The 27,933-nt window shown below is 36.4% G+C and overlaps 1 protein-coding gene across 1 annotated transcript in view; it reads right to left on the reverse strand.

The window, feature by feature from the left end:
* The window catches only part of INSC (INSC spindle orientation adaptor protein), a 138,117-nt gene that overhangs the window by 46,367 nt on the left and 63,817 nt on the right, over positions 1–27,933 (reverse strand). Inside the window, exons 3-7 of the mRNA XM_039382470.1 lie at positions 14,418–14,763; positions 13,875–13,927; positions 12,203–12,326; positions 9,461–9,574; positions 4,141–4,266 (exon numbers count right to left, since the gene is read on the reverse strand). Coding sequence (XP_039238404.1) covers positions 4,141–4,266; positions 9,461–9,574; positions 12,203–12,326; positions 13,875–13,927; positions 14,418–14,763 — 763 coding nt within the window. The remainder of the gene's footprint in view (positions 1–4,140; positions 4,267–9,460; positions 9,575–12,202; positions 12,327–13,874; positions 13,928–14,417; positions 14,764–27,933) is intronic.

The raw sequence follows: 27,933 nt of genomic DNA on the forward strand, positions 1-27,933 counted from the left end.
GAAGTTCATTGTAGCAGAAGCCTCAGTGAAAAAAAATCACACAACTGAGCTTCAGGTAGGGCAAAAAGTAGAAATCCATGCCTTTTAGCACCACCACCGACAGCCTTTGTACAGAGAGACCTGGGGCAGAGAAACTGCCACAGACTTTAGACTTTAATGAGGCTGCATGTCAGCAAATGCAGGAAGGAAAAAGGCTGAAGAATTGCTTTAGGCAAAAAAATGTGCTAAAGATGTATGATTGTAGTCAGACAGAAACCTCATTTCCAGGCAAGGTTGCTTCATGTTGAAAACAGTATCTGTTAGATTTTATGTCTGTCTTGATGACGAAAACAGTATTTAAGGTACAGTTATTCCTAACACAATTTGCTGGATGTATGTTATCAAGATCACAATGTTATTTTTTTGAACCCTAAGTTTCACAAAATAGGATAATCTATCCCAACTCTGTGACTCCAACAGTCCTTCCTATATGGTAACCCTTGAGGTGAATTAAGTTTTCAAAGCACACTCATAAAGGTTCCGATATTCTACCCTCCAGAATCCCCAACAAATATCTGTCTTCAGAATCAATCTCCCAATACATCATTGTATTTCTGTCCTTAATCTCAGGGCAGGATACACCAACATGTGTACCTGCATGTGCAGCACTAATATTGTCCCCCAGTTTCAGTTGTGCTCACCTCCCACAGACTCCTTTCAGTTCTTCTGAAAGATTTTATGTATTTTCTATATTACCAACTACCTGTATTACATATTGTCTCTGCTTAAACTCTGGAACACCTAAATCAAGAATACCCATCTTTTCTGATGGAGTGAGCTTTCCCCTGAAAACTTTGCATGCTCAAAAGCCACAAGACACAGATGACAAGGTTCTCTTGGGTACAGGGATGGGAAGCTATAGGAATAATGTGTTCTGATTGCTTTTCCAGGATCTCTCTACTCCTCTCTGAAGTGGGACTGGTCAGACAGCGGAGACCAAACAGTGATCTCAAACCTGCTGCTGTCACAGGAGATTACAAAATTAAAGTGTACCAAACAACCAGACATCTGCAAGCAGCTTGAAGCACCAAAATTACCACTTATCAAGAACAGCTTACATAGAACATTTATTTACACAGTCCCCAGTCACGAAATGAGCTATTTCTTCACTATTTTTCTACTTTAATTGCCTGACTAATTTGTTACTGTTGAGTTCCTGGAGCTCTATAGTTCAGCATACAAAGTAACAGTACTTTTTCAAAATTCAGTAAAGTACTTGCAAGTGAAATAACAACTATTCTAAACTAGCATTTTAACCTACTGATTCTGCTTTATTGTACACACAGCCAATTAGACTCACCTAAGTGAGGAAAAAAAAATCATTGCAACAACTACCTTTTCACTGCAATTATAGCAAAGATCAGTTTGTTTATCAAGATGATAAAAAAGTAATAATGGCTTTGGCTTTTTCAAGTGTGATATATTTAAATATATGTGAATGGGAAGAGCACGTTTGTCTTTTTTTTAAATGGAAAGAAATATTTTTGTTTATAATAGGCAATTTTCTACATTGTGTTACTTTCCTTTATTAGTATATGAGGACAATATTTCCATATTATAATCCAAAAACCAATTCAAGACAAATGGTGCAAACCCAGTAAACCGATTCACATTAAATTTGCACCAAGTATAAAGAAAGCTAAATACTCAGGTGTATCTAAAGATAGACGTTAAAAAGTTAAGATATTCTCTACTCAGATTGCTTCCTGTGAACTGCGGACTTCCTTGCTCATTTTCTAAATAACACCTACATTAATACATGTTCTTGCCACTGAATTGGCAAGATCAAAGAGCACTGGATAAATAAACAATATTCCCAATGTCTTTAGTAATTAAGCACTGCAATTACTGCAGAAAGTATACTACCCCATTTTAGTTCACCTCTCAGATAAATGTTTCATTAGAAATTATAGCTCTTGATGCTTTCTTTTAAGTGGTCTTCTAAGCACTTTAATGGCTGTAAATTCTAATTGAAAAATAGAGGAGGGAGGGCTTGTGTGGTTTTGGTGGGTTTTTTTATCTTGATTTGCCTCATCTGAATCTTTTGGAGTCCAAGCCTTTTTTTTTTTTTTGTATGGAGCGTCTGTCATTAAAAATCAAATTCAAATTGCACTGATGTTTTAATGCACTAGGTGGCATAATGATATTCACATTAGAGCAAATTAAATGCTTCACTAGCACCCAGTACTCAGTTGGATAATAGAAACCACTCTTTCTGACAAATAAAACGTCCTATGCTAACTTCTGTAATGATAATATTGTTAACTGATAGTACTAATACTGTTAACCCTCTTTTTTTTTTTCTTTGAAAGAGTACTTCAAATTTTGGAAGAAATAAACCTCTCTTTTTTAAGTAAGACAATATAAAAAACTGGGGTATTGTTCCCATCAAAATACTGGTCATCCGAAACATGCACTTTCCATTGATTCCCTGTGTCAGAATACCTTGTTGCATCTAAATAAATGTACAAAAAGGATGAAAAGAGAATACAAAGAGTAGTAAAACCTTCTTGCTTACTATCATTTCTCAGCAATCTGAATTGGCAAACCTGGGCTGTCACATTCTGATAGATTATTTACAGATGACATATGGTTGACATGGCCTGTGTTGTTTAATATCCATGAGCACTTGGAGGCACATTAACCTCCTCGCAGAGAAAATGTCTTTGTTTCTTTTGACATATGAAGTCACACATTCTCACCCAACAGAAACCCAGGCCACATAACATACTGTACTGTGTACTGGACCCACATAACATACAGATCTTCAGTAACGCAATTTTGGGCAAAGAAGTTGACTGCGTGATAACCAAATCTCCTTTCATAAACCTGTCTGTTCAGTCAGGTGAATAGGATTAATGTTGCCAGGCCCTCATGTTGCAGACTTAAGTTTTGCCAAGAGGTGATTTAAGAATTGAAGGTCCTTGAAGGTGGGGATTTCAGTTAAAAATCCTTTAAACCCTGCTCCAGTCCTGACTGTGGTAAAGCTTACCCTGATAAATTTAACTTGTGACCAACATTAAAGTAGATTAAAGAAAGATCTTGAAAGTTATCACTTTTTCTAGTATTCCTGTTTCATCAGCTTTGATATGGGTCACATTAAACACATGTTGACGCTGCCAGGAATTGGACCAGGTGAGATAAATCAATCTTTTTTATTTCTAACTCTATTAATTCCTCTATTATAGTGGACATAATGAAAGATCCTTTTAGACTGATTCTGGTGTCAGTCTGAAACAGCATTATGTCAAGAAAAATTTAAGTCATCTTCCTTTACTGTAAGCTCAGAGACTTGCTTTTTGCTTCAGATATTCTGCCACAGTTTGCTTGAATTTGGGGCAGTAAATTACAAGACACGTCAATGTAAAGTGGCACTGAAATCATTTATCATTAACTTGAAGAGGCCATTATTCAGCTGTGGAAGATGACTGTTTTATGAAATACAAAGGATGAGATCATGATTTAGTGACCAGAAGTGTTCATTTTCCAAAACATAGCAATATGTAGTGAGAAAGGAATGGAGCCTAAACTGTTGATATAATTTTATCTGGATAATGTTTTGATGTTGGTCATCCCAGTTAAAATTGGCTTTCGTGAGACCTGCTGCTGATTAGCAGACACATTTTTTGCTTGGCTAACAATCATATCTGTCCCACTTCTTTGTGTGTAATTATAACTCTCACAAGTTGCTTCAGTACCACAAGCAGCTGCCCTACCAGAGCATCACGAAAGGATTTAAAGAGGTATAAAGCTTTCTCTCCTTTAAGGATTATGTGAAACAATGGAGTTTCTAAAAAAAACACTCCAGAGAGTCCAGAAATTGTAATTTCTCTAGCTTTTTTGACATAGTCACCAACATGTTTATCTGTTTTACAAAAATTATCCCCACTTAGGAACCTTATTTGTGAAAGGATAATAGAATAATGCTACTGCTGCAGCTAATTTTGTAAAGGCCAAAGATGTTTTCAGCACAGAAGAGGTGAGCATACTGTGGAGCATCATCAGTATCAAACACCACCATATTATCAATTCCTAGAAGAGATTAAAGACAGCACTTCTCTGTTTTATGATGCAGTCAGTAAAGAATACTGAAGTGCCTACCTTTTCCAGCTGGTGCATCCCTTCCTCTACGCAGCAAATTGATGCCAAGGTTCTCAGTGTCTGGGGATAAAGACATCTGAAGCAATCCTGGCGACAGATCTTAAAGAGAGTGACTACTCCTCCTTCCTGCAGGGGAAAAACAAAAATCAGGAAAGCAGCACTGAATGTTTCCCTAGTATTTAACCAAGAATAGGCTGGGGGGCAGATTCCTTTAGTAATTTATCCAAATTACTATAACAACACCAAAGTGATGTTAAGCTCACACAGAGAACTCAAGTTGATTAATGCTTGTACACTAAGTGATGAAAAAGTAATATAATCTCAGTAGGAGGTGTGCTTAAGTGATTGACTTTTACCAATTACAAGCTCCATTTAAATTAAACTTGACATTCATGTGAAAATTACAAAAAATTATCAATAGGTGGCAATTAGAGTGACATTTAACTGATAGTTCAGCCATAATCTATTAGTATAAAGCAGATTTTTGTTAGCATATATTTCCCATTCCTCTATATTTCTGAACTCCATGAAATATTTACTTAATGCTAAAAATTTGAACGAGAAGGTCATGTGGTTGAAGAGCTACTAAAAATAAGGTAGAAATATGTGTCAAGTTCTATACAGACACAATTCCTGTCTTCATCCTCTAATGGATAAAATTTGCATTACTAAGCATTTTTCTTTAAATGCAACAATAATGACAGAGACTTGGGTATCTATTAGCTATCCTTAACCATTTCCAGTACAGCTTGTGTTAGCAAAGTTCATATAACAAATGGAAAGATATAAATAAGTACCAACAACATATGCACTTCATGTGGTGGGGATTTTTTTAATTATTTTTCACTTCAAAATGTTCTGCTATCAGGTAGACTACAGGTGTCTTATATTATGCAAGACCAGACACATAATGGAGAGAAAAGCATTTCAAATATTGATTACAGACAAAGATCTCAGACTAAAGTATTCAGATCACAGCAGTAAATTAAAAAATAGTTGAAATCATAGATAAACTATAAAATACACCCTTCTTCCTAAGTCTGTTTCTGTAGCCTTTGTTTAACTATTTTTAGATTAATAGAAATAATATTTTTTTGTTCCTCAACCATTTGTGTTATTTGAAAGCTCAACAAGTTGTACTGACTTAAAATCTCCAGGCTACAATTCAAACTCCACTCATTTTCAGAATTCTATACTTTTGTACTAGTCCTGCTTGAATACAATAAAGAATAATAGAGCAAGCAAAGCCCTCTATTCAGTCTAAAAAAATTTATACCAGTTTATATAGAATTAGAGAAAATTAATACTTCAATATATTTTTCAGATGGAAGTTTTATATCATGCCTTTACATATGTATATGGAATTTCTTTGACATCAGTGAAAACACTAAGCTTACTGAAGTTTGCTAAAAGTAAAACTTACTTCTGGAATTGTAAGAAGTGCTCATGTATCTGTATGAGTTATTTTATATCTGACACTGTTATATATAGCCTATTGCAGAAAGATATTTCTGAGTCTTTAAATTAAAAAAGAGGCAGTACACTAAAAAAAAAGGTTCAGTTATATTTTTCCTTCCACAAAAGGATACTGGTACTTCACCCAAGCAGTAACTAAATTATCTGTAAAAAATGTAGGGGAAAAAAGCTGTTACGGTGTCATCCCCAAGCCAAAGGTAATGGTTTTGTTAGAGTTTTTTTTTAATTTCATTATTGATTTGAAATTTCCTGCAGTTCTACGAAATCAGAGATGATCTTAATCTTTGCTGCAGTCATAATAAGTAGAAGTTTATGGACAATACTAGTAAAGCTCAAGCGATGTTGGCACATTTGCTTCAAGCCTTCCGTGTGACAAATGGGTGCCCTACTTTTCCCTTTGATGGACAGGAAGTGATTTATCACTGCATTCATCAGGAGGAAATCTAAACTGTTTATTTTGTGCCTTGTGTGCCATTACCAAGCTGTAAAATATTGATCATGAGTAATGAACCTAGAGATCTGTAAATGAAATATAGGATAGGTAGAAAATATTGAGCCTGATTCTGTGGCTTGTCAAAATCAATCCCCTCACTGGGATGAGAGCATTTCTCAGAATTTATTCAACTTTTTAAGCTTCATCCCCTGTATCTTTTGCAATGATGTCAAACTATTCCATCTGACAGGCATATACATAGATTGGCCAAATGGGTAAACAGTACCATTCAGACAAAGACACATAACAGTACTGAGTTTTGCTTGCTTTGGGGATCAACCTGCACTTTTCCAAAAGTTCCCAATATATATAAAGTATGCTTTTATTTATCCTTTGCAGACTTTTTGGCATTTCCAGTTTTTGACCAAACAACACACGAAATGTTGTTCTTGCTGTAACTCAAGTTTCATTTGGGACAGGCTTCACAGACTCTGAAGCAGAGAGGAAGAGAGAGGCACTTGCTTTACTACCTGATGACCTACTCCTTTCGTATATGGGATTAATAGGAATTCAGTTTTTGGGGATATCCTTGGGATGCTGTTCAGAAGGGCTAGCAGTAGATAAAATCACCCAGAACACAATCACCAACAGTATGTGAAAGAGGTCACGTGTATGACAAGCCCCACTTGGCATAGTGAACTGAGTGAACAAAGAGAGGAAGGAAAAGGCATTTAATTCTAAGGGAATATTTTGCAGTTTCAGCCTGAAATGACTCAAAATGCAATAAATTCTCATCAAGCCTTTGAAAACAGTTGTAATTATCTTGATAGACGATCTCCAAAGAGACCTTCATAGTAAATACTTGCTAGAAAAGGAACTGGAGTACAAAGGTAAGGTAAGATGCATTAGAAGCTTCTCAAAGCAAGTGAGCTGCTGTGCAGCCACAAGGAAATCAGTCAAGCATTCTCTAAAAGGGGTGATCGGTAGGTATGACTGTCTTCACTTTTGCTTCTTTCTCTTTTACAAGCCTATTATTGCAGCATCCAGTTCGTTACATTAGTTGTTATTGGACCCTATCATTGGTAAAATGGATTTTCAAAAAAGACTTTTTTCTTTATAACTATATATCCCAGCATTTATTTATTACAACTCTGGAACAGATTTTTTACTAATTCTCCTTTCTGGTTGTTAAAAAGCCAAATCTATGTATAATCTGTTTGCTCCAAGTAATGCTAATTTTCTTATTATGTCCTTGCTACTACTTATTTATGTTAGAGACCTTAGGCTTTATACCTCTGACAGCTAGTGAGAACTACTAGCTGGCTGCCAGGGTGAGTCAGCAACATGATTCTTTCATGGCAGATTACAAAGTTACATGCTGAAAAAAAGCGTCAAAAAATACCTCCAGGTGAAATAAAATTATAAGTGACGCTTCAGCACTCAGGGGAGCATTTCAAAGCCTTTTTTAATTTCTGTAAAATACTGGCAGGGTATGAGGGAGAAGGAGGGAGAAGACTGAAACCCTTACCAAAATGTAAAGAGAGAAATCAGTTCCTGTAATATCATAGCATTACAATACTATCGTGGGTCTTTTTTTGCATGTTAGAGATTTTGGTGTACTTGAGAGTTGTAATTTATAGCTTAGGGCAGGAAAAAAACCTTACAACAGTGTGCCACGAAATCACACTTTGTCATGGAGAGTAAGACTTCAAGGTTACATGAACAAATTTGTTGAGTTTTGCTTTCACGGTGAACAAATATTCCACTTCTCTGGCTAGTTTTTACCAAGGATAATATGACAGTTCTCAAGGGAACTGCAGTCTCTGTGGAAGGTTTTGAGATCTTTGCATAACTTTAATCCTTTCTCACCCTCATAATGAGTGAATGCAATTTCAGATTTTTTTTTAGTTTATTTTTTTTCAAATCACCTTGCATTTTTACTGTTCCAGCTAACTATTCAAGTGGCTGAATTTGAAAATACAGGGGGCGAAGGATGAGGGTGAGTCAGGACAAATGCATTTCGCAGTGCTCAGGGGAGACAGACACACAGGACAGGTGATTCAATCACAGCTGTAATTTGGCAACAAATTACAGTAAACACCACTCAGGATTCTTTGCGTAAGGGGGTGCATTTCCTCAGCTATAAACTTGTGACACATCCAGGTTTCAGCAATATATTAGTTGAGTAATTTATGGAAGGTGAGACTTCACTTCTGCTAAATTAAACTGTTATGGAAGTCACAAAATTGTAAAGAGCACAACATCAATTTTCATTAGTTTGCTAGTTCTGCAGTTCCTCAGTACTCAACATTTTAACATTGTTTTTGGGTACCACTGAGTGGAGCTCAAATACCAATTTAGAAAAAATTAAACCTCTCAGGCGGTTGCCAGAATCCACTACACGTTTCTGAGCCTACCTCATCCTCAGCCTTCAGAACAGAGTAGTACCTTTTATAGTGTAAATATCCATCTAAAGGCACATCAGAAGTCAAATTAATCAAATGTTGCTGTTCAACCTCATCTCTGAGTAGGACAAGGAATTAGCACACCACTACATAAGCAGAAGCTTAAGGAAGGAGGTTTTCTTTTTTCTACACACCTTGTTGTTGTGATTATCCTATCCTCAGCATCACACAATGTCCTACCTTTCTCACTTTCCAAGATCCAAGTGTCCTCAAAGGTGCAAACTCTTCAGGGATTTCCAGTATCATTGATTTTGGTAGAATGATTCATTTGTACCAAAAGTTAGCACCAAGTATTCAGTAAAAAAGAACACACACTGACAGAAGCAGTTTTAATGATATTCTTTTGTTAAAGGATAATAATACATGCAAAATATTTCTAAATTTACATCTTTGATAATATCTCTAACATCCTCTGTACACACAGTTGAAGAGGTCTTTCTGTTTCTCTGTATAATCAGCCATGTGCATGGCCAATTGTAAAGTTTCTCTCTACTTACGTGGCTGGTACTTAAAAAGTACTATCGGGAGAGACATTAAAAAAGTTCCCAAATGATGAATACCTCAGGTGATACAGAGACAACTGTAACTGAAGCAATGCTCAGAAGCCTGTTGGAGCTTGCCATCCTGCTGAAGATGTTTGCACAGGTATTGAGCTTTATTAAATTAAAGATTGAGGGGCTGTGGCCCTTTAAAAAAAAAAATTTCTTATAGGATGGTTGTGGTGGTAAACTCTGCAAAGTAAGGCTTGCAAACGCAGCAAAAGAAGAAAAAAAAAAATACTTTCTCAGATAAACTTTGTTGTTCTTTAACCTAGACTATTAGTCTCCTGAAATGCATAATTTCATCTTGCACTGTACATTTCAAAACTTGCAACCACTACTGTGTTAAGTAAAATAACTTGCTTGTACTACCAGTTCTCTTTGGATCACTCCATATATGCCCTTACCTTAGCTATGATACGGCACAGATGGGCACCTTCCTGGGTAAGGCTGAACAAACTGCTAATCGCCGACTCGGTGACGTGCACACTGTCTGACAGCTCTATTTGTCTCAGCAGGTTCTGTGTGACATAACATAATAAACATAACTTACTTCCAATTAAAGGCATTTGTGTTAGATCGCTGGCCTTGGAGGTCTTTTCGAAACTTGAAGATTCTATGATTCTATTTTATTATTCTATATTTAAAGACAAGATGGAGTATACAGCCTAGTTCTTTAATCATCTTTCTTCTCACCCAGAGAAAGGAAAGAAAAGTTGGACAAGTCAAACTGGTAACACTAACTCATTTATCACTGCATTTGAATAGGTGTAACCAAGAATAGTGATATTTTAAAAATAAATATTTACAGGGCAAGAAAATGGGTTCATGTCTGAGAATTCAGCAAAGAACTCTTCAGATATTTAGTAAATTATTATTGGGTTTTGCCTGAAATTGAACCAGAATTTTCAGAAGACAAGTAATTTAGCTTAGTGCAAAAGCTGATAACAAGGTTGCCACCTTATTTATAAGGAATATTGCTATACCTTTTCTTACACTACTCTCTAAGCCTCTGGGTTCATGACTACACAGAAAATGTCATTGATCAATACGGGGAGTTCTCATAAAGAAATATAGGGGGTTTTCTCCAATGTATGAAATGGACTACATATTTTTATCTTCATAAATAATTATATTGCTTTTGCATTTGTGTCACTGCAGCTCCATAGAAAAGTTTATTTCATTTTACTCTTTCTGAAACAAAATAGAGTCATTAGAGGAAGAACTAATTATATTTGCTGGGAGGAAGAAGGTAAGCATTTTTATCCAACTTTAAAAGAAGAGCAAGGAAGCATACCACATTTTATACTGTTATTTATACAAAATTCAATTACCTTCCCTTTAAGAGGCTCTGTTCTTTCACCTTTAGCATTAGAAAAATGTTCCACAAAAAATATAGTTTAACAGTTCACACTTGGATATGAACCTATGCTGAACAAAATCCTGATACACTGATTAGAAAAGAAAGCTCTTTACACAATGCAAGCTGAAAGTTCTGACCTCTCACACAGTCACTTAGTCTGATTCAGAGCAACAAACTACCCACAGACAATGTGTTTTTATGGTAGAAGTGGGCACATAGGCTGGCTGAATGGTTCAGAAAACTGTTCTTAAAATTATTTTTATTAACAAGTTCTAATCCAAGTCCTTCAGCCCCATAAAAATGAGATGATGTGCAGTAATAATTCCACTCCCTTAGAAGAAAAAGAGACTGGGATTTCATGCAGATGCTGAGATGCCCAAAGACAGAAATATCAGCAGTGAATAACTGTTCTTCAGATTAAAAAGCCTAAGCACTGAAACAACAACCACCTACTCACTGAATTTGCAATATGCAAAGTTATTTACACACCTCAACTTATATGTGGCATTTCATATGGTTCTCATAATTCTTAACCAAAGCACATTAGCGAGTAGCTTGTTAATTGGACCGCAATTCTGCAAATGTATTTTGGAGATTCTCACCTACTAGTAATCATCTTCTAAAACTAGAAGGGATGTTTCTGAAAGAATCACTTGTTTTGACATCTTAACGCATCAAGGTATGTTAGAATTTAACCAATACCACACACTAATTTTGTTTTAGCACTCTAGTAAATACTAATTAATTATTTCATGTTCACTAAGCCTCTCCTGTCCTCTTTTTCTGCAGGGACAACAAAAAAATTTCAGCCTAACATCTCCTCTAAAACATGGTCAAATTAATTGGGCATAAATGAGGAAGACTAGGGGATGTAAAGGGATTTTTATCGAGATCTCAAGAAAGAAAACAGTATAAGTCATGATAGATTGGTTAGGTTTGCAGGTTGGTACTATTTCAAGAATGGTCTAGCAGAAAAAAAAATTAATACATTTGCAATCTCAGACTAATTACTCAGCGTATTTCACAGAATTGGAATTTCAGCATGAGTAAGGTTGGAAGGGACACTGGAAGTCATCTAGCCCAACTTCCCAGCTCAAGTAGGATTCCCTAGCACATTACTTAGGATTGTGTTCAGGTAGCTCTTGAATATCTCCAGAAAAGAAGAGTCAACAACCTCTCTGGACAATGTATAACCTGTACACAACACTATATTTTATCACTACTTCCTGGAGTCTAAAACATGCATTGTTTAAAATGTGTGCTGCAATAATATACTTACTATATATATATATTTTTAAAAGTTCAGTTTTTAATGAGAATTACTGAGAGCAGGAGATAATTTTTTTCCAAGGTTTCTAAAGGAAAGCAGTGTCTGTATGAAAGGAAGAGAAGGAGTTTCCAAAGACCTTATTGGCAAGACATTGTCCAGAAGTTAGCTTGCAAGAAAGGAACATGGTAAGCCACAAGATCATTTTGTCTGGGATTTGAGTTTATTGGAGAATTTGAGAATACAATCACCTAAATCTCATTGCAACATATTTGAATTACCAATCATGGGTTTGTTGAAAACTGGGAGTTGTAATTCTAATCCTCCTCTTAGTCACAGAATGGCTTGGGTTTCAAGGGGCCTTAGAGAACATCTAGTTCCACCACATGCTATGAGCAGGGACACCTTTCACTAGGATCAGTTTGCTCAGAGCCCCATCCAACCTGACCTTGGGTCGCCAGTGGGTGTTCTCCCTCAAGATTCAATCATTTTGGAATACTTTTTTTAATATAAACTCACCTGTGCCTCATGTGTTAAAACCAGCTCTATCAACTGGCCAAAATACTGGGCAACAGTGGTGAGTGTTTCATTAACACAAGATTTCATAGACTTCAGTATCTCTTCATCTTCAGTCTGTATGCACCTGAAAAGAAAGAGAAAGGAAAGGGGTGAAGGAAAAAAAGATGCAACAGATCTCACTGTCAGAGGTGAGGCCTGTGTTAATAATGGGGATATAATGGGAATTCAGGAAAGGAAAATGTCTTTGTGTCATTAGCATCGTTCCAGACTTTAATCAAAGCTTTGTCTGCACATAGTAAGTATATAATGAAAAAACAATAGTGGACATTACTGAATAATTTTGGTATAACAACTTCACAGACTGCAGGCCAAATTTTGCTGCAGATGCTGTGTGTTCATATAGTGTAACTGCTCTTTTCCACTTGTGATGACAGTTCTAGTCACTCTCAGGTGTTTGTATTTCAACTGCAGCTGTGCACATCCATCCCTCTTTCGTAATCAAAGAAGGGCTGCTTTCCATAATTTTCATTTCTTTACCTCTTTTGCCATAGTTTAATGATAGCAGAATAAGGATGCAGAAACGAATGTGTGTCCAGATGAGTTAAAATGCATACTCAAAAGTAAAATTTGTCCATCTATGCAGAAAGATTACATAAAGTAGCTTTACAGAATTAGTAAAACTATCCTGTAACCAGTGATGTTTGGCTATAATTGAAGAAATGAGATAAAGATGGAAAACTTTATACAATTCAAATGAAATAACTAATATTTCCTCACAGAAATACATTCATTTGAATTGCTAAAATATATTCTGCCAAGACAGGCCACTGTAATGGAAGATACAGTTTGGCTGATCAGTCTCTTTACCTACACAGGTAAACCTTTTCAGCTTTACCTGTCTGTCACCCACCTACATCAAATTTTTGTTAAAAAGACAAGGAGGGGGATGGCTGATCAGAGCTCTCATTAAATCAGTGTGTCTCGTAGTAGAATATAAAGTCTGAGCTGTGTGGGTTTGGCAAAAAAAACAGTGCTCAAAAAAATGTTATTTCCTGATATTTAGATGGTGTCTTCCCCCAAAGCAAAATGACTTGCATAGTGTTAAAAGTAAATCGAAAAAGAGTGATTGAACTGTGCTGAAGGGATTGGGTAACTTCAGAAGTGGAGATACCATGAGAAGAATTATAGAGATTCTTATCTTCTACTCTCAGGATTCCAGAGTGCAGGGAGATGAGTAAACCTACAACTACAATTTAAAGGACTGTGTATTTATTTTGGTTTGATATACATACATGGATATGTGTATATTAAGTTTTCACACCAACTGAAATCTTGGCTCCACAGAACTGGAAGGGCACTTTGTTGCTGACATCCTTAGAGCCAGACTTTCTCCCTTGGTTGTGTCAATAAGTCCTGAAAAATCCACTTGTATGAAGCTTTGCATCTATGCCAGGCTTTTTGTGCAGCAGCAGATCCCATCTTTCATAAGGATGCAGTTTAGATAAAAGCAACTCACTTCACCCAGCACAAACTGGTATGTAGAAAGTCTTGCAGAGCTACAGGGGCCTATTTCAAACAACTGAGGGTGTTAGTGGATTTGTGCTTCTCATTAGAAATTCCACAACATAATAAACCAGCAAAATTAATATTCCAATTACAAAATTTAAGTTACCTTTCTGTGAATGCTGTAAATTCTGAACACTTGTCTATTAAAAGTTTTTCAAACTGCAGAGAGAGAAAGAGAAAGTGGTTTTAAAGCAATACCCATATACATAATTTCTTTACAAAAATAAATAATACTTGTTTCTTAATTGAAAAATCTCCAGAAGCATAATATTTCACATGAACCTTCTTTATCTATTTTTCTGAATAAAACAGGTAGAGATAAAACCGAAGTTTACAAAAAAGTAGCATTTTTCATGTTGGAAATGCAAAGGAACTCACAGATGGGGTATCGAAATACTTTAGTCCTGTAGTGTTCAAAAGCAAAACATTTTTCAACACCATTAGTCATTAATAACATTCAGAATCAAGCCTATAAAATAGGATCCAAAATAATTCAATAAAATGTCCGTCACCAAAAAGACATTAGAAAGTCTTAAACCATGGACCAGTATCAGTATATAAGGATTTCTTACAGATTGTTTAAAGCAAGTAATAATAATAATAATAAACAAAAAATAAGAGAAACATGACATCAGGTAAGGCATCATACCTGGTGCATTTCTTCTGAAGGATTCCTGGTGAATGTATTGTACTCATTTATCATTGAGCGCACATGGCAGTTGACTCTTACTGTCATGCTGTGGACTCTCTGCCACCTATTCTTCTCCAGCTTCTGAGCAATCCTTGTCAATTCTGTGCTTATGATCCAAGCTCTCTTTAATAGAAGCTGCAAGTTATCACAAGTGCTATACTGTGAGGAAAGCATAAGTTCATTTTGTTCATCCTTCTCAATGCTGATGGGCTTGGACTGGAGAATACACATACATTCGCAGTCTGTCATCAACTTCAAATCTTCCATCCAACGCTGAACAGAGTCCACCTGGATTAAATGCATGCTAGAAGGCAGAGAAAGAGAGGAAAGAATGAGGTAAAGCAAAAAAAAAATCTTAGAATAACTACCAGCAACACCATACAGCTGTATCCATTACTAGGTTACAATTGACTGACAAAAGGCAAAAAAAATTGAACAAACAATTGGCTTGTAGTAGCACAGCAACATGTTTAGCTTTTCATTCCAAATACAGGTTCTGGTTTTCTAATCACCTTTATGTCACATTCCCTGCTATAAAATTATTTCTGAAAAATCAGTAGTAAATAGAAGTTTAGACTATGCTTTTTAGGGAAAAAGTTTTTGTACATTCAGATGTACGTTTAATATGGAGAAGGAACAAAGTTATGAGTATGTTTGCTTGTTGTTTATGGGATTGTCAGGTTTATTAGACACTTTGCCTATTATGTGCTTAATATAGTTTTACCTTGCAGCATCTCTCCAAAGCCCTTCCACACAAACTTACACAGCCAAACCAAGACAAGTGAACAATACTGTCAGCAGTATCTGTTTCTGCCATATCGTAATCCCTTAAATCTCAGCTGGATTCTACTTCCTCACTAGATCTGTACCTTCCCCCTTATTTCTCATTGCTCTGTACAATTTGCACATCTAACTTCCAAACCACATTTTTGCACTACAACAAATATGATGTGAACCAGTAAGGCTGAAAAACTCCTTGATAAGTAGTCCCTGACACAAGGGCAACGAGCCTGCATTTCATGCCCTTGCACCCTCCAGCTCGTAAAACATGGTACCCGATGCAGAAGCTGTACTGAGCTGTTCTGAGCTCATCTTTGTGAGGGATCACAAGTTCCCCAGAGCCTTGAGACGGAGGTGCCTTTTTTTCTTATATAAAGGTGCCCAGACCCTAATAAAAATACTTTAATCCTCACTCCAACCATACTAAGGGTTTCCAAAGAGTTGAAGATGAAAGGTAAAGGAGAAATTAGATTCAGGAAAAGCAAGAGAAAATGAATTTATTTTTTTTTTCAAGTTTCTATTGGTATCCTACAGATAATCTGACAAAATAGTGGATTGCTGTCTACCTTCTGGATACAAGCTACAGTTTTAAATAATACTATACCAGATAGGACAAAAAAGATGGTTTTATTATAGTTCCCATTTATTTAATTCAGATACTGATTCATTGCAACACAGCAACACAATAGTAAAGTTCTGTGTTGTTATATTAAACTTTACTGTTAGAACAAAATCTGCAATTACATTAGCTAGGCTAAGGATGACCAGATGGAAGGTTTTTTCATTCTTTTGCTTCCATTTATACACTGAACTCAAGAAATCTCCTGCCAGACCACTCCAGTAATATTCCATAAATAAACAAAATGTATTTATGTACATATGAAAAGGAGCGGACCTCAAGTATCATTTCATGTAAATTGACAGCAAACAAGATACAAGAGATTAGTTTCATTGATCCAATCTCCCTTTTCATCGTATTTGATGAAACTACTTTTAATTTTAAACTTTACGGGCTGCTGCTACTTAACGTCTTTATTTCACTCAGCTTTGAATATTGTGTAATTGCATTTCATGATCAATTGAGGCCCACTTTCTTCGTGCTTTCTTATTGCCTTTTTGGATCTGAAGCAAGGTTTCCTAATAAACAAAACCAACAACTTTAGAAGTTTGAGACTATGATTTATAATGTTGTGTATAGTTTGCGTGCGGATCAGGATAAACTCATTTGACACAGAGTAATGTGTCTTTCATTTCTAAAGTGCACTATGATAATTGATTAAACCTCTGCTTAGTAAATAGAAATAAACTATATTATAAATTCACATAAAAAAACCTAGAAAATCAGCTTAGTGAAGGAAAAAAAACCAACAACAAAAAATCATTCATATTTCCTCTGGTCCCAAAAGCCAAAATTCACTCTGAGGAGAAAAAAAGATTATAGAGCTGTAAAAAAAAAAAAAAAAAAGTATAAATGTTAAAGAAACTCTCCTTGTTGGCTTCTGTTCCTATTAATTGTTGCAAGTGCAACTGTAGAATTTAGGATATTCTTTCACTGAAACTTAGTATTCCTTAACTGACAACAATAGCAAAAATAACACCCTTCACATCCTTTCTGAGAAGGGCCACAGAAAACTCCCCCTCTGCTTACTATCTCAGCTTTTCTGACACATTAGTCTTTAAATTAGACATACAACATTATCACTCAAATGACATATATAAATGATTCACCTTCATCCACATCTCCCTATATTTAGAGAAAAACTTCCTAAATGTGCAATAGATGAATTTTTGGACTAATTTTCTATATTTTAAAATAAGAAAAGCAAAAAGTGTGATCATTCATAATTACCTATTAAGAATCTTATTCCAGACAGTATTTACTGAACTCAAAAAACAAGTTGAAAATTTCCATTTTGTCTCCCTATTACTGAAAAAAAAAATCTACACCTACAAAATAAAAAGAACTGTAATAGGTCAGACCAAAAAAAAGAAACAAAACAACACAATCTGTCTAGCCCATTATCCTGGTCCCAACACGCCCATTAGGAGATGCATAAGGAAAGATTATAAGAACTGTGGCAAGAGCTTAGCAACCCCTCCTTCCCATCTTCTGGCAATTAGTGGTTTAGATACTTCCTCAGCCAGAAGTTGTGTCTGAGCAGGATGTTTTTACAATTCATGAAACAAAAGTAGCCATTAATCCCTTTTTGAACTCAGTTAACTTTTGGCCTTTGCAACATCTAGTGGCAGTGTCTCATATTGTTTGATTATTTTTTGTATGAAAAAGTGTTTCTTACTCTTTGTTTTAAACTTTCTTGGACATATAAACACAAATTCTTTAGTTCTTATATTTCAAGAGATACTGAAATGACAGTTCTGCACTCACTCTCTTCATGCAATTCATTATTTCATTTGCTCCACCTTATCTTCTCTAGGTTATTTTATTTCCAAGGTAGAGAAACTCGGTCTATCTAGTCAATCACCATACAGACATTTTTCCACTCCTCTGATCATTCGTTTACTCACCCCACCTTTTCAAAAAGTCATTTCCAGTATCCCTGTGTCCTAAGATGTGATGGCAAGGACAGGACAAATACAATATTCAGACAAATTATAGATTTATACATTTGAAACACATTTTCTGCACTGCCCCTATTTTCCAACAATTCTTAAATTAAATTTCCCTTTTACTAAAGTGTTTTCCAGAGGGCTCTTTGATTTTTACCTTTTTACCTTACCAAAAATCTACTTTGATTTCAGAATCTTTTCCATGAGTGATAATACATAATGTAGAGTTTTCTACTCTATACATACAATGAAATTTTTCATCAGTTCCCTTTCCCTTCTCACATGCACTACTTTATGTTCATTAGCATATAATTTCATTTAGCATTTTACATTATTGTGTTGTCCTGCTATTATAACCTTTTTTCAGGTCGTTCAACACATTAAGCAAGATTGGTTCAAGCATAAGAGACCTTGCTGGTGTGATTCTCCACAGTTCTGTTTAACTGAGCAACAGTATCTAAACTGGCAGAGACCCTGATATTTAGGTTGGAAAAAGCCTCTAACATCATGAAGTCCAACCATTAACCCAGCACTGCCAGGTCCACTACCAAACCACGTCACTAAGTGCTACATCTACACGGCTTTTAAGTACCTCCCGGGATGGTGACTCCACCACTTCCTTGGAGACTCCATTCCAATGCTTGACAACCCTTTCAGTGAAGAAATCTTCCTTAATTTCAAATCTAAACCTCTCCTGGGGCCACTTGAGGCCATTTTCTCTTATTCTATCACCGGTTACTTGGGACAAGAGACTGACCTCCACCTTGCTACAGCCACCTTTCAGGCAGTTGCAGAGAACAATAAGATCTCCCCTCAGTCTCCTTTTCTCTAGGCTTAAAAACCCCAGCTCCCTCAGTCACTCCTCATAGGACCTGTGCTCCAAACCCCTCATGAGTTCCATTGCCCTTCTCTGGACATGTTTCAGCATCTCAATGTCTTTCTTGCAGTGAGGGATCCAGAACTGAACACAGGACTCGAGGTTCAGCCTCACCAGTGCCAAGTACAGGGGGACAATCACTGCCCTGGTCCTGCTGGCCACACTGTTGTTAATCCAAGCCAGGATGCCACTGGCCTTCTTGGCCACTTGGTCACATCGCTGGCTCGGGCTCAGCTGCTGTCAACCAGCACCCCCCAGGTCCTTTTCTGCCAGGCCAGTTTCCAACCACTCTCTCCCCAGTCTGTAGCACTGCCTGGGACTGTTGTGGCCCAAGGACAGGACTCAGCACTTGGCCTTGTTGACCTCATGCAGTCAGTCTCAGCCCATTAATCCAGCCTTTCCAAATCCCTCTGTAGAGCCTTCCTATCCTCCAGCAGATTAACACTCCCATCCAGTTTGGTGTGGTCTGCAAACTGACCTGAGGGTGCCCTTAATCTCGTTGCTCAGGTCATTGATAAAGATCTTAAGCAGGACTGGCCTCAATACTGAGCCTTGAAGACTGGTTGCCAGCTGGATATAACTCCATTAACCATCACTCTCTGAGCCCAATCAGCCAGCCAGTTTTTCACCAAGTGAACAATACATCCATCCAAGCCCTAAGCAGCCAGTTTCTCCAGGAGAACACCGGGAAAAAGTGTCAAAGGTTTTACTGAAGTCCAGGCAGACAGACAAAATTTAAAAGCCTTTCCCACATCCACTAAGCAGGTCACCTTGTCATAGAAGGAGGTCAAGTTGGTCAAGTAGGACCTGCCTTTCATGAACCCATGCCTGATCCCCCCCCTTAGTCTGTACGTGCCACATGATGGCACTGAAAATGATCTGCTCCATCACTTTCCTGGGCACTGAGGTCAGGTTGACAGGCCTGTAGTTCCCTATATTCATCCTTCCAGCACTTCTGGGGCATAGGTGTCACACTGGCTAAAATCTAGTCAACTAGGACCTCTCCATATAGCCAAATCTGTTGGTAAATGGTGGCTCAGTGAGCACTTCTGCCAGTACGCTCAGTACCCTTGGGTGGATCCCATTTGGCCCATAGACTTTTGTGTGTCTAAGAGGTGTAACAGGTTGTTGGCCACTTACCATTGGAATATGGGGGCTTCATTCTGCTCCCTGTCCCTGTCCTCCAGCTCAGGGGGCTGGATACCTGAAGTACAACTGGTCTTACTACTAAAAAATGAGGCAAGAATGTGTTAGCTACCTCAGCCCTTTCCTCAGTCTTTGTCATTATTTCCCCATCCTCCATGCAATAAAGGATGGAAGTTCTCCTTAGCCCTCCTTTTGTTGCCAGTGTACTTATAGGAACTTTTTTTTATTGTTTTTTTTTTACAGCAGTAGCCAGATCAAGTTCTGGTTGGGCTTTCGCCCTTCTAATTTTCTCCCTGTAAAACCTCATGGCATCCTTGTAGTTCTCCTGAGTTGCCCTCTCCCTTCTCCCAGAGGTGATAAACTCACCTTTTTTCCTGATTCCAGCCAAGGTTCTCTGTTCAGCCAGGCTGGTCTTATTCCCCACTGGCTCATCTTTTGGCACATGGGGACAGTCTGATCCTGCGCCTTTAGGATTTCCTTCTTGAAAGGAAGATATATAGCTACATAGATAGATAGTAGTTCCCCACCACTTAGAATTCCTGAATTTAGTACATCATGGCATATTGACAAAACAGCAATTTATCTAGACTCTACATTATAAAAGCAGCATTTAATGTAAAAACTGTTGTAAAAATAATTCAGTGCAAAATAAAAATTCAAGAGAAAGTCTCCAATATTTCTTCCAAGTCATTCTATTTTAATTGAGGTTGTAAAATATTTGATGAAGTTTTCAAGAGCACTCAACTGAACTTGAGTAACTAGAAATTTGAATACCGTGAATTCTAGTGCTTGACAAAAAACAAAGTCTTTTTAAAATTGTGTTATTTTGACAAAATCTTCTGGTGCGGCCAGCTGAGGCCAACTTAGAACAACAGCATGTTAAAAGTATGTTGCTTCAAAAGATGATCAGACTTTTTTTCCATACAAATATTTCTGCACTACATAACACATTTCAGGCAAATTTCATCCTGGAGAAATACTCAAATAAAAAAAAAATATTCCTATTTTAAATTTCTAAAAAGAGATAAGTAATATTCAGAGTTCTGTAACTAGCATTTCTCTCTTTTTTAATTTTTTTTTGATATTTTTTATCATCTTTTAAGTAGTTTGTTGACTAACAAATCAAATCAAGGTCTTTAGGATAGGCTAGATGAATTAGTATCAAAAGGATTGATCTATCTCATATTGGTGTTGCAGGAATACAAAAGCGAAGAGTTAATAACCAGATGATTTGTTTAAACTTCCAGCTGGAAGTGCTTTACCACAATTTTACTGGCAGCACATACACTTCTATTTTAAATTGCAAGTGTTACAATGAAGAAGAGTTATACCTCCAATTTAACACTGAGTTTCACTAAGTGCAAAAGTTTCCTGTTTTATAACATTGTGTTGAAGTCTGAGCTGATCAATTCACATGAATAATTCCAATGATCATATTTATAAAGTGTAAAGACTTCTGTTCAGTCAAATTATATTTTCAAGGCTTCTCAGCCTTTTTATCCATTTTTACCTAATATGACAGATTTATTACCAATACTAATGATAGCATTTTGTACAGCTTCCAGATAAGTTGATGGTGAAAGTCAATGCCAAGTCTTACAACTGTGCTCAAATTTATTATTCTAATTATTGGTAGGTAATTAATTGGCAACAAACAACTTCTTGAATGAATTTAGCCCCCTCTTTGAACATAAATAATCTCTAATTTTCTTCTAATTCATTTTTTCAAATTATTCATAGGTACGCAGTACACCCAGGGCCAATTTCCACATCAATACAGTGGACAGCAGAACTCAACTCTCAGTGGAAGGATGTAGAGAAGAGCCATAGAGACAGCTTTTATTTATCCCCTATTACTTTACACAATATTAATCACATAAGAGCCCTGTAGATACATGATATTGTATTTGCACTGATTTTAGCAAAATTGTATAGAGCTAGCTTAGAACATGCAGAATAGCTGTAAGATAGTTGAGAATCAGATTCATTTTTAAGTGAATGCACTTGCTTTGTAAATCATTCCTAAGGGAACACATCCTATGAATACTTCAGTTTTGCAATTGATGTGGCAGCGTGTTCTTTTTTCCTGTTAATCTTACCCACTTCTTTTCCAGTAGAACACTAGCAATCCAACTTCACTGTGACAAAAAGTAAGTTTAGTATGAATTATTTAAGCCTTTAGAACGCAGTGATAAAAGCAAGTTAGTTCCTAGCCTTTAAAGGAGTTAACAAGCTATCTTAAAATGGTATTTTAATTTGTCTTAATGATTACTCAACTGTTACAGTTACTAAAGTCTGTCTTCCCCAAATAGATTCAGTAACAGGTAATTCAAGCTACAGCCCTGAAATATTTCTCAAAACAAAAGAACTTAGGGAAAGTTGTGCTGTATTCAGCCAACTGTCCTGAAGCATATTATGGAAGGCAGAACTTTGTTAGCTAGCACTGATATTTTAACATTTTAAACATTTCCATGTAATTTAGGAGTAGGTTTAAACTACAAAGAAATGCAGCAGAAGTAATAGAGATATGACCACTAGTCTCAGGAAGCAGCATGCCAATGGGCAGAATAAATAAATACTGGTAACAAAACTAGAATTAGTCAAAGATCACAAATGAAATGCAAATATATTACAGTGGTGGTAATAAGTTTTTTTGTCCACTAGGGACACCTCAATACTGTTACCTTTCTAGCAACTGATATCTATGAGTGTGTTCACCTGACTTGAAGACAATTGTCCCTCTTTGCCTTTTGCTGAAACTTCAGTACCACCAAATTCAGTTTGGCATCTGCACTCTGGGAGGATGGAGTGAAAAATCAGTGCTACTATAGAGAAAATATGTTAAACCTACAAATGTCTTGTGCCTTGTCAAGCATCCATCCAACTACTGCAGGGATATCAAATGAACAACTTAGAACTAAACATTTGTGGTCAGGCTACTGCATTCTGTCATATCTTATATATTCACCAATGCAGAAAAATCTATAAGGAAAGTAAAAACACTATAAACACTTGTAATATATAAGGTATGATGTGTGAACTTACTATATCACACCTGTTTAAAAGGCCATGTAAATAATTTAGTGTTAATTGCTGCACCTATGTCATTCTCAGATCTTCATGTTTTTCTGAGAAATCCTCATTGTAAGTTGTCCCTCTAAAAATATCTGGAAATATTATACCAGCCCAGAATTATTGGCACACTACAGAACATGAAGTCATGTTAAAAAAAAAAAAAAAAAAAAAAAAAATCACAGACTAACTCAGTTTGTTGATTAGTTTGTGTAAAGTCCAGGATAAACTTATAACTTTATCGTATAGTAATTTTTTTTACATGGGTACAGTCTGAGTAGGTCCAAGTCCTACCCAGGCTCCATCAACTGAAGGGATAGTCAGAGACAGTTCAAAGTAGTTTTGAGAATTTTTCTTTTGTGCATAGTACATTAAATTGCTAAAACAGTAGCTGTCTTGACAAGCACATAAACCATTGAGTTCACAGAAATTAAAGACCACAGTAAAAGAGAATATGATTTCCTGAGAGAAAGGAGGAAAACACTGAAAAGCCCCGTTATCAGCAAGTTAATGACAGTATAAGGCTGTTGTTAATTGGCCACTTTTCAGGTAAAGTTGAACAAACAGTGTGTTAATATAGTTACAATGATTATTAACTGAAATATGTCTGTTGAATTTATATGTGTACTGTATCCTTAATTCTTACTTGCAGGGAATATTATTGCATTTGTAGTGTTGCTATAAGCTAGTAAACTGAGCAAAATTTTCAAAACCAGTTAGCTTGTTGAACCCTGTGATATTGGTATATTCAGATTTAGTAAACTGTTATGAACTCAGATCAGACTTAATGAGCTTTGATACAACTTAAGGAATCCACCAGATTTATAAACAGGCAATTTTAGCCACTCCACAGTTTGGACATGATAGATGGGGAAAAAGAATTTTTCTGACACAGATTTATGAAGCATATTGTTTCATTTGTTCAGTATGTTGCTTGATGATTTGTTCTGCTGTTAATAAGCCGATTCCCTTCATTTCTCAGGTAAATTCCCTTTGATGAGCCAAATGAAGTAGGCATTCCCTCTATCTGATGTTAGGTCCTGCAATAACAAACTATTCTCCAAGGCAAAGACAAAAGCACTGTTAAAGATAAAAAATCCCATGACTTGACCTCTGCAAATGACAGAGCAAAGACACAAAACGGTTTTCCTAAAAAATAGGAAAGCTGAGCAATCTTAACTTTGCGTACAATGGTAGAATCCATATCTTTAGACTTCATTTAGCCCAATGTGAGAAGAACATCTTTTGTGGAACATCCCACAAAAGATCTACTCAGAACCTTTTTTAAGACTCTTGCAAAAGTTTAAATCTGACGTGGTGAGTGAAGTATATTGATAATCTTGAAGGGATGTTGTCATCGGCATATATTTAAATTGCAAATTACTGAGTATGCACATAGTTTTCACTCCTATAAATAACTAGACATGTTTCCTGCATTGTGAAAAAGAAAAGTCAACAAGGCCAGCAACAGGAGAGAATGTGCTCAAGATATTAATCAGAGAGTTCATCCTAGTTCATTGTTTCATGATGCTCAGGCTACACTTGTAATTGAAGAGGACAGTATTCCTCATAGCCTTATAAGAACAATATGCTGCGAGAGAGAGAAGTCCTTGTAAACACCTAGCAGGGAGGGAGAATTAGAAATGAGAGTGAGAAGGAGAAAAACAACACTGAACATAATTTGGGGCCATAGACAGTGGAAATGCTCAGACACAATCACAAGCAAGGACTCATTTGGAGACTAATATGAGGGTCCATGAAAATAGCACCAGTGCCTCATCGAACATTGTTTTTTTCTTCCTCCAAATCTGCCTTAATTTGTAGTTTAATAACAAACAGTACAGCTCTCTGCCCCCTTTCCAAAGGAGTTATGACATGCATTATGAGCAGCAGCATTAGCCTTTCACCTTCTACTATTTACTCATTTAAGGTTCTAACCCTACTGATTAAGTAAAGCCTGGATTACTTAATGAAGGAAGCAACAACCATTTTACAGGGAGTTATGAGATCAGTAGCACTCAGGAGACTATAGAAATTTGGAGACCCTCATTCACACCTATTACACAGCAGCTCTAGCTAAAACTGTCAAACAAGGGGTGTGAAAAGGATAGCCTGATGTTGGGCTTTTCTAAGATTCACATCAGAACATTAACCCTTCAACAGACAAGTTAAAAAGATGAAAACTAGCAATACAGTGTCACAGATACTGGAATGATTTGGCAAAAATACCTTATGTGGTCTCATTCAAATAAGAGCGCAGTTTCCAATCAAACAAATTCAATATTTATGCACAAGTTTTTATACTTCTGTAGAAGTCAGAGGAACTGAAAATTAAATCTTACACCATTAATTTGACCCTTCTGATACCAGAAGCAATCAGGTCAGAAAATTTGTTCATAAACGGTTTAAAATTCAACTCAAAAAATAATTTATTGTGGGCTCAGAATTCTTCTATTAAGTTGCTATTCTAGAATCATTGTGGTTAGATGGTTGGAAGTTTCTTGTATCTAATTTAAATTTCTTAAAAGTAATTTCATTCTTATTTGGTTTAATCTTTCCTTTTAAATGAAATTTTTAAATACGTTTCTAGAAAGCATGCTCTCAGCTTGTTTTACAAGACTTAACAAGCAAAATTCTTCAGGTTCCTTTTAGGAAACTGTCGCCTTCCTGTCCCCCGATCTAAAGAGTCTGATAGATCTATAGTTCCTGTAAAATTAATTTCTTACTGAAAGACTTGATATCATGCCTGATAGCAAATGAAGTCTAACAGTAATTTGCAGTGACATTAATACACTCTTCTCTCCAGAAATATCTCACTTCATCCGTACTAAGACCAAAGTTCCTGCCTTCATCACCGCATCTTACCGGCAAATGCAGTCGCAGTCATCTCAATCAACCAGCATACATAGATCCTTCTCCTATTTTTTCCCCCCCATCAAATGAACTACATTTTACCTTTTGTCTAATCACTAGGTTTCTGCTTTTACTAGTAAATTACCATGTGTATAATCTCCCCTGAATTTCCTTTGTTCAGGGGGAAAATGTTAAGGTAACTTTGTATATCCTAGAGAATGTTAGCAGACTATTCACTGCTATGCACCTTTGGCAAGTTCATTTTTTGGCATCCCATTCCCTGCCTGATTCCAAACCCTTAACTACTCTTTACTAGAATGTCTTCCTTTTCATTTCCAATTGCCTCTTATTCCATCTCTTCTCACCTCTTAGGTATAAGCATTATATTTTGCTACTTTACACTCAGAGTCACTACTAAACTTTTGTAGCAAGTTCAGTAGCCTAAACAGAATAATTTTCCTGTCTTTTGTAAGTTGAGTTGTGTTTTGTTTCTCCTTCAGACACATTTCTTTCTCTTTCCATGCACCTGACAGAGTCAAAACAAGATGGTTTTGACCAGTGATGCTCCTGGCTGCCTTTCATTTCCATTTGTGCAGGTGTTGAACCTAACAAAGCCAGTCTCTGATATCAAATGAAGGTTTAAACACAAATAAAGCAGGTTCAAAAATTACAACGAAAAGCCAAACTCACATTATATCTTCATTTCAAACCTCCTTTCAAAACAAGGACTTGGGTTATGCTACCACTTTTTCCATCAGATTGCAGTGTGTTTTGTCATAAAATATTTAAGGAAAAAACATTTTCACAAATTATTCCAGTGTTTTGCAATTGAAAATGAGAATTCTGAGCCACCTCGCTATAAAATATATTTCTATGGAATAACTGTAATGTCATATGTCATAGGTTTTTGGGTATTCCTGGATACCTCAGGACTGTAGCATAAGCAGTAACTGTGAACCATCAATTTAAAACATAATAACTAAATGTATTATGTTCCAATACTCCTTAAAATTGAAAGTAAATTCCAGCTCTGGCTTCAGTGGACTTGGATCAGGCATGGGTGTGTGACACTCATAATTCTCTAGAGGATGTTTAGGGTGTATTTCTCCAAGGGAAAGAATCAAGGATAAAGAATTTTAAGAATAAGACAAGCCTTGACAGAAGGCTCTGGAAAGGCTTGAACTGGGACTGGAAAGATCCGACAGCATATATGGAAAGTCGTTTCCTTGGTCATCTTGGCGCTGGAGGCAGCATTGGCAGAAAGCAATTTGTCAGCACAGCAAAGAAGAAGAGACTGACACAGTGGTCCTGAGGAAAGCATGGAAGGGAGTGGCATTCCCTGACAAGGCCCTTTGTGCTACGTGGGGGCATTTATATCCACATGGACAGAACTGCAGGAAAACTTCTAATTACAAGTGCACTCATTCCCTTACCTTCGAAATTACTTTGTTCCACTAACAAAGACTGTGCTTTAATGTATTAAAAATTTCCTTTTTTTATTTATTGTTATAAATCCTATGCTTCCATTAATGAAATAAGACAGATTAAAGCAAAGCAATAAACTTCTCAGAATTTTTTTGCTTACAACCAAATGACTTTCATCTTTTAACTCTTGCATTTTCCTTGCATCACGCATTATTGTTACAAACTGAACTACAAACACCATTGAAATAGAGAACACATTTGTGAAACAATGCTATGGATGTGCTTTTTACTCTTTACTAAATTCACTTTTACTCTTTACTATGCTAAATTTATAGAAACTTAGAGGAAGATGATTCAGAGAAATGCTATAGACATTTTTACTGGAAAGCAGGGAAATAACAGTTTAGCACTATGTTTCTTTTAGCAAAAAGGAATGCAGAGTTGCTTATTCAGAATGAAATCTTACACTGTCATTCAGTACTGGCAAGAAAGATAAATATGTTTAATGATGACTGGACTCAAGTGAAAATGACAAACTGTAGGATCCCAAAAATATAATATCTGCAGAAAAGAGCCATAAACCTTGGGCAATAAGGGTTGACAAAAATCCTGTGATCTGAAGGAGCTGGACCCCTCTCACAAGACCTGTAAAAGTTCAACCTTGTGGATTAAGCCTGGCTCCAGCAGAAACAAGAAAGGACTTTTGAAATTATTTTATCAGACCATTTCTAAACCCCTTTAATCCCTTTCCCC

Source organism: Pipra filicauda, unplaced genomic scaffold (assembly GCF_003945595.2).
Source record: "Pipra filicauda isolate LSUMZ 115617 unplaced genomic scaffold, ASM394559v2 scaffold26_size5592650_pilon, whole genome shotgun sequence".
NCBI classification, from domain to species: Eukaryota; Metazoa; Chordata; class Aves; order Passeriformes; family Pipridae; genus Pipra; species Pipra filicauda.